The 11,933-nt window shown below is 34.1% G+C and overlaps 1 protein-coding gene across 1 annotated transcript; it reads right to left on the bottom strand.

Moving 5' to 3' along the window:
* Positions 1-4,673: 4,673 nt before the first annotated feature.
* Positions 4,674-11,017, bottom strand: LOC134716766 (uncharacterized). The gene is made up of 6 exons (XM_063579773.1): positions 10,978-11,017; positions 7,994-8,170; positions 7,248-7,574; positions 6,099-6,181; positions 5,208-5,499; positions 4,674-4,951 (listed from the first exon to the last, which is right to left on the bottom strand). Exons 1-6 carry the CDS (start codon positions 11,015-11,017, stop codon positions 4,746-4,748), a joined length of 1,125 nt encoding a protein of 374 aa, XP_063435843.1. The 3' UTR covers positions 4,674-4,745.
* Positions 11,018-11,933: the final 916 nt, after the last annotated feature.

Genomic DNA, 11,933 nt, shown 5'->3' with positions numbered 1-11,933 from the left:
TTGACCGATTCATCTGAAAATTTCAGGGCAGATAGATCTTGACCTGATAAACATTTTTACCCCATGTCAGATTTCCTCTAAATGCTTTGGTTTTTGAGTTATAAGCCAAAAACTGCAGTTTACCCCTATGTTCTATTTTTTGCCGTGGCGGCCATCTTGGTTTGATGACTGGGTCACGCCACACATTTTTTAAACTATATACCCCAATGATGATTGTGGTCAAGTTTGGTTCAATTTGGCCCAGTAGTTTCAGAGGAGAAGATTTTTGTAAAAGATAACTAAGATTTACGAAAAATGGTTAAAAATTGACTATAAAGGGCAATAACTCCTAAACGGGTCAACTGACCATTTCGGTCATGTTGACTTATTTGTAAATCCTACTTTACTAAACATTATTGCTGTTTACAGTTTATCTCTATCTATAATAATATTCAAGATAACAACCAAAAACTGCAAAATTTCCACAAAATTACCAATTCAGGGGCAGCAACCCAACAATGGGTTGACCGATTCATCTGAAAATTTCAGGGCAGATAGATCTTGACCTGATAAACATTTTTACCCCATGTCAGATTTCCTCTAAATGCTTTGGTTTTTGAGTTATAAGCCAAAAACTGCAGTTTACCCCTATGTTCTATTTTTAGCCGTGGTGGCCATCTTGGTTGGTTGACCGGGTCACACCACACATTTTTTAAACTAGATACCCCAATGATGATTGTGGCCAAGTTTGGTTCAATTTGGCCCAGTAGTTTCAGAGGAGAAGATTTTTGTAAAAGATAACTAAGATTTACGAAAAATGGTTAAAAATTGACTATAAAGGGCAATAACTCCTAAACGGGTCAACTGACCATTTCGGTCATGTTGACTTATTTGTAAATCCTACTTTACTAAACATTATTGCTGTTTACAGTTTATCTCTATCTATAATAATATTCAAGATAACAACCAAAAACTGCATAATTTCCACAAAATTACCAATTCAGGGGCAGCAACCCAACAACGGGTTGACCGATTCATCTGAAAATTTCAGGGCAGATAGATCTTGACCTGATAAACATTTTTACCCCATGTCAGATTTCCTCTAAATGCTTTGGTTTTTGAGTTATTAGCCAAAAACTGCAGTTTACCCCTATGTTCTATTTTTAGCCGTGGCGGCCATCTTGGTTGGTTGACCGGGTCACGCCACACATTTTTTAAACTAGATACCCCAATGATGATTGTGGCCAAGTTTGGTTCAATTTGGCCCAGTAGTTTCAGAGGAGAAGATTTTTGTAAAAGTTAACGACGACGGACGACGACGGACGACGACGGACGACGGACGACGACGACGACGACGGACGCCGGACGCCAAGTGATGAGAAAAGCTCACTTGGCCCTTCGGGCCAGGTGAGCTAAAAATGAAGAACAAATATTGAGATTCACTGCACAAATATGATTCCACTTGCAGCGATTACTTTATTTCTATTAGATTACACCCACTTTTATGTTTTAAGGTACAATGATAAGGATCAAGTAAAATAATAAAATTTCTGAACTCCCAGAAAAATTGGAAACAAAAGTTTTTATCAAATGGAAGAATCTAAAGCTCAAACGAAGCGTTCGCCTCTCCTTATTGACCTCTTCTAAGTTTCATATGAATTGGAGTTCCTTCGTACACTTGTCAAAAACTATTAGATCAAAGTAGACAGTTTATACATTGCAGTAGGTTGCATACATTAAGCATGCCTGGTACCTATGATAACTATTTACACCACTGGGTCGATGCCGCTGCTGTAGGACGTTTCGTCCCCGAGGGTATCACCAGCCCAGTAGTCAACACTTCGGTGTTGACATGAATATCAATAATGTGGTCATTTTTATAAATTTCCTGTTTACAAACCTTTTGAATTTTTCGAAAAACTAAGGATATTCTTATCCTAGGCATTGATTACCTTATCCATGTTTGGCCACAACTTTTAGGAATTTTGGATCCTCAATGCTCTTCAACTTCGTACTTGTTTGGCTTTATAAATATTTTGATATGAGCGTCACTGATGAGTCTTATGTAGACGAAACGCGCGTCTGACGTACTAAATTATAATCCTGGTACCTTTGATAAATATATTCAGTAGTTGCGAACAGTTCTTGAAAGTATATAACTGTTTAGTTTGTACTTGCATGTCTGATATATATTACTATGTTGTTAAGGTACAAACAACTTATTATGTAACGTTTTCAATAGTTCGTCATGCAATTTCATTGATCTAAATGAAAAAGGTAAGAGGTTGAGATTTCTAAAGAAAAAAAAGAAACTATAATTAAATAGTAGAACAGTAAAATGATATTTTTTTTTAATTATTATCAGAAAATTTTGCAGTACAGTCTTTGATAGTTTATTATTGTTAAGCTTGTAAAAAGGATTTCTTTTACACATATCAATGTTATTAAAAGGTGAAATGCTTTTCATGTACTAGATTGTTCTTCTTTTTTACGTAACTTCACTGATCGAGATTGAAATTAAGATTTCTTAAAAAATATTGTAATTAGAGGGGAATTTCAAAAAGATATTGTAATAAGAGGGGAATTTCAAAAAAAATATATATTAACACGGAAGAGATATATTATGCATTAATAGATGTGGTATGATTGCCGATGAGACAACTATCCGCACTAACTCAAATGAATTGATATTATCATGTCTAGGTCACCATATGATCATCACTACTGAAAATAGTTCATACAGTGTAGTCAGTTGAAAAAGGCCCCGACAAAAACAATTTTGAAATAAAACGAAAAAAAACCTAACAGCCTACTTTATAAAAAAAAAGAAAAAAAAAGAAAGATAAGAAGTTAGCAATATCCTTTAACTCTACTTTCCGCTATGTAGAACATGTTCTCTCACTAAATAATTCAAAAAGTTGAACGCATTTATCCAATCGATCATGGCTTTGTCATGTTTAGTGTCTACTTTGCCATGGCTTTGTCATGTTTAGTGTCTTCTTTGCCATGGCTTTGTCATGTTTAGTGTCTACTTTGCCATGGCTTTGTAATGTTTAGTGTCTACTTTGCTATGGCTTTGTCATGTTGAGTGTCTACTTTGCTATGGCTTTGTCATGTTGAGTGTCTACTTTGCCATGGCTTTGTCATGTTTAGTGTCTACTTTGCCATGGCTTTGTCATGTTTAGTGTCTACTTTGCTATGGCTTTGTCATGTTGAGTGTCTACTTTGCCATGGCTTTGTCATGTTTAGTGTCTACTTTGCCATGGCTTTGTCATGTTGAGTGTCTACTTTGCTATGGCTTTGTCATGTTGAGTGTCTACTTTGCCATGGCTTTGTCATGTTTAGTGTCTACTTTGCCATGGCTTTGTCATGTTTAGTGTCTACTTTGCTATGGCTTTGTCATGTTGAGTGTCTACTTTGCCATGGCTTTGTCATGTTTAGTGTCTACTTTGCCATGGCTTTGTCATGTTTATTGTCTACTTTGCCATGGCTTTGTCATGTTTAGTTTCCACTTTGCCATGCCTTTGTCATGTTTAGTTTCTACTTACGTGTTTGAATTTTTATTCTAGTATCTTTCGCCTCTCTTATCAAAACAGAACTCGGTAGATATAGCATTATTGATAGGAGTATGCGCTTATATAACATGTGTGTCAAACATATAATTGGAGACGAATAACATTTATTCTTTAGTCGCCGTCAGCTGAAATTCGTAGCGGTTATCGGTAAAAATAATCTTAACTATCAACCGCGTTCTCTCGAGATATAGTTTTTCTCATTCCATTCATAAATCAGAAAAACCACTACTGACCTACCTTTTAAGTGATCGCACTGTAATAATCCTGACCTTCACATTTTCCAGAATGTTTTCCATTGTAATTCCGCCATCTTCGTTTCTATGAGGATCATTTGTTTACATGTGAAATTCGTCATTTACGCAGTTTCCTGAAATGTTCTTTTCATTGATGTGATACGGTTTCCCGCGCTTTATGCAAATGTTATGAAATTGAACTCCAGGGGAACACTTCCGGAAAAAACAATGGCGGATTCCACCATTCAAATAGTCTTTGGAAAATGTGAAGGTCAGGATTATCACAGTGCAATCATTTAAAAGGTAGGTCAGTAGTGGTTTTTCTTTTTGCGATTTATGAATGGAATGTGAAAAACTATCTCCAGTGAACGTGGTTGATAGTTTAGATTATTTTAATTGATAACCGCTACGAATTTCAGCTGACGGCGACTATAGCATGAAAGAAAACTACAACAACAAAAATAAAGTTTCATTTTCAACTTTAATTATTGGAAGAGACCATCATTTTTCAAATTAGGAAATATAGTGTTGGTATGCATTTTACAGAGAAAATTTCAGGAAAGTGTTGATATCTTGCATAAAAAAACCTCTACCTCCATGTTGATCGTTTCTCTTACGGAGTGATTTGATATTGTTTTCACATGATTAAATTTACCAGCGCTGTATTGTGTTGTTGAATTTGTGTAATGTACACGACTTGTTACTTATTAAGTAACAACAAATGCAATAAACAAATATTTTTTTAATAACTTCATAAATAAAAAAAAATCATATTGAGATCAAAGGCAGATATTTGTTATGTACTACTAAAGTAAAATAAAAGAACAAATCTAGAAAAAAAAATTAATGCAACATAAACCAGGTTTATATATGGAGAGAGAAAAATAATTGAATATTATATTGAGATGAAACTAACAGATAACTAAAATTTAAAATAACAAATTCTTAAATGTCTACATCACTTCTTTGCAAAAATCAAAGATCTGAAAAAATCCTGTAGTCTTTTGCCTATAGTGTTTTTCTTTTCTTCGTTGTTAAGATTTCCTTTTCCATCATCTTTGAAATCTTCATCACTGTTCTTCATGGCAATGTCCATATTTTCAATAACTACTGGCATGTTAATATTATCGTTTTTCTCTCCTGTTTCTTCTTTCTTTATAATTTCTAAATAAGTTGAAAACAGATTTAAAGAAGACCTCAATTTAAGGGAGTGTGTAAAATTTGTATACCTATAAAGTAATAAAAAATAGATATTTTATTCTTAAATTAGTACTTATATAGTACTAATCTAAGAATGAAATGTCTGTATAGAATTTGATAAAACTAGCTAGAAAAATCTATCTAAGAAACTATTTAACATTTTGGATAATCATATCAGGAAACAACCCAAGTATTATAATCAGAAGGTTGCAGTAAATACCTTTCTGTAATTTCTTTCTGTCTTTCATTTCTTTCTTTTCAAGTCTTGCTCGTTCCTTTTGTTCCCTTTTCAGTTTCTTTTTGTTTTCCTCCTCTTCTTTCTCCAGCTGTTTCCTGCTTTCCTTTTTGTATTTTTCCATCCTCCTATTGGCTCCCTTAAGATACTTCTTAAAGATAATTTCTTCTTCCTTCATCCTTTTCTTCTCCAATTTAGTTACCGTTCTGGTGTTAAGTCTCTCTCCTTTTCCAATCTGCTCATTTTGTTTTTGTGAAATACTCTGCTGAATTGTTTCCTGAAATGAAAGAATGTTAAAAGTTACACGTTGTATTGTACAGCGAACCTTTATAGTAACACGTTGTATTGTACAGCGAACCTTTATTAATCTAAATTCTTACGTCTGAAATATCAATCTTTTGTTATCTTAACTTTTATGGATTTCATTGACTAGAATGTTCAAAAAGTTAGATTATATGGGGAAAATTGACCAATGTTTCTTGTGTATTATTCGAACAAATGCGATTTAAAGTATCGCCGGTGTTGTCACCAACCTTATTCATGAATACTATCTCTAACATCTTAACCTGCTATTTATTTGTCTGTGTCAGTATAGGTGTACAATATGAGAGATATACAAAAAGTGCTTTCTAGAATCCTAGCTCTCGATCAGCGGTAGGTATCCGATAGTTGTCGTCAGACAGATATAATTATTTGTTATTTGTTGAACTAGTCTACTCTTAAAAAACGGAGGGCAGTATACCTAATCCCAGTTCATCTAGCAAGCAAGCTAACCAACGATAAAACCTTTACCTACACACTCAATTAGTCAGTTTGCCGAAATTCTTGTTCAGTGTTATTTGTTATTAGAGTGTACTAAGGTTTAGTGTTACGTACCCGATATTTGAAATTGATGAAATTCCTCGTAATGAAGGGGTTTACTGCAACTATTTTACCACTCCTTTTTGGAATCACCGAACCTTAAAAATAAATACTCATTATAAATGTTTATTAAATGTAGTCTAAAGGGTAAATTAAAATATATGTTCGGAAAAAGACCCCGAAAATTCTATTACTACTATAATAATACTGCTACTACTACTGAAGCTACAACACAACTGTCATATTTGAATATCGATTACAGCCGATTTCATTGAGTGTGTATCTATAATGCTTGCTGAATCGTGAAGTCATTATCAGGGTTAAGTAAACTACTTTCGTTTAGAATAGACTAGTCCGATATATAACCAATGTATCTGTATGTTGGACTAGGTTATCTAGTAAGCAAGCTAACCAAAGATATTACCTCTATAGCTCAATAAATCGGCTGTAATACTTTACTTATAGAAAATATACAACAGATCGTGAATCCGCAAAAAGATACAGGAACCAGTCTAATATATAAAAAAAAAAAGAAGATGTGTTATGTTTGCCAATGAGACAACTATCCACAAAAGACCAAAATGACACAAACATTAACAACTATAGGTCACCGTACGGCCTTCAACAATGAGCAAAGCCCATACCGCATATAGTCAGCTATAAAAGGCCCCGATAAGACAATGTAAAACAATTCAAACGAGAAAACTAACGGCCTTATTTATGTAAAAACAAATATGTAACACATAAACAAACGACAAACACTGAATTACAGGCTCCTGACTTGGGACAGACACATACATAAATAATGTGGAGGGGTTAAGCATGTTTGCGGGATACCAACCCTCCCCCTAACCTGGGACAGTGGTATAACAGTAGAACATAAGAACGAACTATAAAAATCAGTTGAAAAAGGCTTAACTCATCAGATAGACAAAAAATACAAGTGGACGTGACCGGGTACTGATAAGGTTATACTGTCAATTTTTAAATTGAATACCAGTTTTTCCGACTTAGTTGATTTTGTCACTAATTTCTTTACGATCGACACTTGCAAAATGAAATAGTAATACGAAGTGCAAATTATAGAAATTAACAGTTAACAGAATCCGATTTAAGAATTCATTTGAGAAAAAAATGTTTGGCTTCGTGTAGTTGTCAATATACCTGGTGATATAGTGCATGTATCCTGGTCTACTGATGCTCTTAAATCTATCATTTCGGCTGCCTCTGTGTCAATTTTATCTGAGTTTGTCCCTGTAATATCACTGTATGTTTCAGTTGTGTCAGAGGAATGTCTCTCGGTTTCTGTCTTTAACTCTTCAAGTATTTCTCTTCTATCTTTTTCTTCGGATTCCTTTATTTCCCTTTCAATGCATTCAAACTCATTGTGAGTAAATTGGAATTCGGCAACGCTTTGCTTCCCTGGAGAAAACTCGCTGCTAAAAATTGACATTTCTTTTTCATCAAACCTGTCCCCATATCTGTACCTTCCTTTAAGTATAATAGAAAGTAACTTTTGTAAAAACAATGCGTACATACAGCAAACAAACAATTCTGTAAGCGGAATGCGAAAAATACAAAATGACAACGCAAAATTGTCTGGTTTAAAACATCTATCCACTATTTTCATTGCCTTTAAAAAATTAGCTTGCAAAGGAAAAAGAATCATTGAATTTGAAAATTTTCCCCACATGAGGCATAAAGTTAAATTTACATTTTTGGTTATTGATATGAAAGACAAGCAGTGTACCAGGGACATACACTAAAAAAGCTGTGTTAAATGGTATATAATGTGTTTAACATGATTAAACTGAAACGTCAGAGAAAAGCTAAAGTTTTCACTACCAACAGAGCAAGATGCAGGACTGAATGTCATGCGCAAATAAGTGACTTTCAAATAAAATCATTACCTAATTCCTTTGCCAGTTCTGCTTCTCTGGCTTCTGCAACCAGTATAGCTTCCTCTAACTGCTCCCTGTTTTTAAGTGCCAACTCGAACTGAGCTACTCTTATTATGCCTCTACAAAACCTGACAACAGCCTGCTGTTTCGGCTCGTCGTCCTTTAAGTTTGCTGACATGTCCATATCTGTATGAAAAATAATATATCTTTAGAAATGTTTTTTCAATAAATACGTTCTAGTTAAAAAAAAATGGTCAACACAAAATGAAAAAAAAATGTATTGGAAAACAGATTTAAAATTATTATAAAAAGGAACCCGGCAGCCAAAAATATCCGGCTATTGTACTTATTCAAGGACAGAAATCCTGAGAACGCGAGGAAATAGGTACCAAAAACATATATACTCACCACACTTTCTTCTTTTTACTTCGATTTACCGATGAACTCGAAATAAAACGATGATTAGAATGCGCTAAAATTTATCCGGCTTTGTTGTATCGGCGACAAGTCGACGATAACGTTACCATCGGATATATTTATGACGTTTATAAATGTCATCGTCACAGTGGTCAAATGCAGCCATTTCCGTTTGTACAAGCTTCAGTCCAGTTATTTATTGATTTATTATTGGTTCTTAACGTACCGTGGCAAATGTTTCATGCATTTTACAGACAATTATATTAACGTACAGTGGCAAATGCTTCATGCATGTTTCAGACAATCATGTTAACGTACAGTGTCACATGTTTCATGCATGTTTCAGACAATCATGTTAACACGACGGATGCCACATGTGAAGCAGGATCTGCTTACCCTTCCGGAGCACCTGAGATCACCCCTAGTTTTTGGTGGGGTTCGTTTTGTTTATTCTTTAGTTTTCTGTGTTGTGTCATTTGTACTATTGTTTGTCTGTTCGTCTTTTTTATTTTTAGCCACGGCGTTGTCAGTTTATTTTTCGATTTATGAGTTTGATTGTACCTCTGGTATCTTTCGTCCCTCTTTATTTTTTTTTAATTATTATCTCGATGAGTGCCACTAGCGGAAAAAGACCTGCTTTCCTTTCATAAGCACTGTTTTTGATGGAGTACATGTTGCGCATTCTTTAATTCCTGTGTTGGGGTTTATCATATTAACTGTTATATATTCATTTTAAAAATGATTATTCGTAGCGGCATTGCTGATTGGTGCATGGTTGAGGGTTATCAAGTTTTGAAAGAGGGTCATGAAAGTTTGGTAGATGAAATCGACCTAAACGGGGTTTTTTTTATTTAAAAAAAAATGTGACGCCATGTTTGATGGTTACCGTATGCTGCTCACATTCAGTGTATAGTATTGGTGGTTTGAGTTAGCTCTAAACTCTAAATAAACAATATTTTATTTGGTGGCATGTTGTCTACGGTTATAATTACTTTTTACCTGAAGCCAATAACAATTGACAAGAAGTAACTCATAAACTCTACATAAACAATATTTTACTTGGTGGCATGTTGTCTTAGGTTAAAGATACTTCATACCTGAAGTCAAGAACAACCAACAAGAAGTAACTCATAAACTCTATATAAACAATATTTTATTTGGTGGCATGTTGTCCAAGGTTATAGTTACTTCATACCTGAAGCCAATAACAATTGACAAGAAGTAACTCATAAACTCTACATAAACAATATTTTACTTGGTGGCATGTTGTCTTAGGTTAAAGATACTTCATACCTGAAGTCAAGAACAACCAACAAGAAGTAACTCATAAACTCTATATGAACAATATTTTACTTGGTGGCATGTTGTCTAAGGTTAAAGATACTTTTTACTTGAAGCCAAGAACAACCAACAAGAAGTAACTCATAAACTCTATATAAGCAATATTTTGCTTGGTGGCATGTTTTCAAGGTTATAGTTTCTTTTTACCTGAAGTCAAGAACAACCAACAAGAAGTAACTCATAAACTCTATATAAACAATATTTTGCTTGGTGGCATGTTTTCAAGGTTATAGTTTCTTTTTACCTGAAGTCAAGAACAACCAACAAGAAGTAACTCATAAACTCTATATAAACAATATTTTGCTTGGTGGCATGTTTTCAAGGTTATAGTTTCTTTTTACCTGAAGTCAAGAACAACCAACAAGAAGTAACTCATAAACTCTATATTAACAATATTTAACTTGGTGGCATGTTGTCCAAGGTTATAGTTACTTCATACCTGAAGCCAAGAACAACCAACAAGAAGTAACTCATAAACTCTATATTAACAATATTTTATTTGGTGGCATGTTGTCCAAGGTTATAGTTACTTCATACCTGAAGACAAGAACAACCAACAAGAAGTAACTTATAAACTCTATATAAACAATATTTCATTCGGTGGCATGTTGTCCAAGGTTATAGGTGACTTTATACCTGAAGTCAAGAACAACCAACAAGAAGTAACTTATAAACTCTATATTAACAATATTTTATTTGGTGGAATGTTGTCCAAGGTTATAGTTACTTCATACCTGAAGTCAAGAACAACCAACAAGAAGTAACTTATAAACTCTATATAAACAATATTTCATTCGGTGGCAAGTTGTCCAAGGTTATAGTTACTTCATACCTGAAGCCAAGAACAACCAACAAGAAGTAACTTATAAACTCTATATATATAAACAATATTTCATTCGTTGGCATGTTGTCCAAGGTTATAGGTGACTTTGTACCTGAAGTCAAGAACAACCAACAATAACTAACTCATAAACTCTATATTAACAATATTTTACTTGGTGGCATGTTGTCCAAGGTTATAGTTACTTCATACCTGAAGCCAAGAACAACCAACAAGAAGTAACTTATAAACTCTATGTTAACAATATTATATTTTATTTGATGGCATGTTGTCCAAGGTGATAGTTGTCTTTCTGATATCGTTATCGTCTCACCCCTTATTTTGTTGATTTTTGTATTTACCGGCATTGTATGTGTCATAAATCAAATTTATTCGTTCATTCGTGTATATTCACTTGTTGTTGATATGTCTCTTGATCGGGCCCGTAAAGCCATTTCGAAGCTTTTCAATTGATATTACATAGTTTGTCTTTTTATAGTGTGATGTTACACTATTGTTTCAGGTATTTTTTTTAGGGTGAAGCCGTTGGTATCTATTAACCGTTTATACCCGATATATTGTTTGCACCTGTCTTAAGTCAGGAATGTTCAGCGGTTGTCGTTTGTTGATGTGGTTCCTACGTGTTTCTCGGGTTTTTTTTTAAAATATAGATTAGGGAGGACATCAAAAGATCGATGTAGGATAAAAAAAACTTAATTCACATAGTTTTTTCACTGACCCCCCCCCCCTTTTTCTTAACTTAATTTAGGAATAGTTGATTTTCCTAAATATATATATGTAAAATCGATTTTGGATTAACAAAACTTGCAGCAATGTTGACCCTCCCACCTCCAAACTATGTGAATTAAGTTTTTTTTTTGTCCCTTAGACCGTTGGTTTTCCTGTCGTTTGAATGGTTTCACACTAGTAATTTCCGGTGTGAGCCAAGGCTCCGTGTTGAAGTCTGTACTTTGACCTATAATGGTTTAGGGAGCTACCATTTGATTTTTATGGGGGGGGGGGGGGGGGGGGGGGCTAGGATGAAATTTGAAAAAAATAGGCAGGACAGGAGTTTTGACACAGGCACTTGTCTCAGAAAAAAAAATCCTATATACCTTATAATAACATATATAGGAAATTTTTTTCTGAGACAAGTGCCTGTGAGTTTTAAGTAAAAAAAGGCAGGATGAGACACTTGCAAAAAAAAAGTCAGGATGACAATTTATGTAAAAGAAGTCAGGATAAACTAAAAAAAAAGCAGGACCGGATAGAGTGAAAAATAAAAAGGCAGGACAGAGATTACAACTAAAAAAAAAAAGGCAGGACAGAGATTACAACTAAAAAAAAGGCAGGACAAAGTTTTTCATTACG

This window comes from Mytilus trossulus, chromosome 4 (assembly GCF_036588685.1).
Source record: "Mytilus trossulus isolate FHL-02 chromosome 4, PNRI_Mtr1.1.1.hap1, whole genome shotgun sequence".
Lineage (NCBI taxonomy): Eukaryota > Metazoa > Mollusca > Bivalvia > Mytilida > Mytilidae > Mytilus > Mytilus trossulus.
The sequence above is the reverse complement of the archived record's forward strand: the minus strand, read 5'-3'. Positions and strand labels throughout refer to the sequence as shown.

Bases quoted from the DNA above. Each gene is read 5' to 3' on its own strand.
- LOC134716766 (XM_063579773.1), bottom strand. From the start codon at position 11,017: ATGGCTTTACGGGCCCGATCAAGAGACATATCAACAACAA. The intron at 8,171-10,977 runs GTGAATATACAC...TTTTTCATACAG, and splicing joins AAGAGACATATCAACAACAA to ATATGGACATGTCAGCAAAC. The intron at 4,952-5,207 runs GTATTTACTGCA...CAACTTATTTAG, and splicing joins CAGAAAGAAATTACAGAAAG to AAATTATAAAGAAAGAAGAA.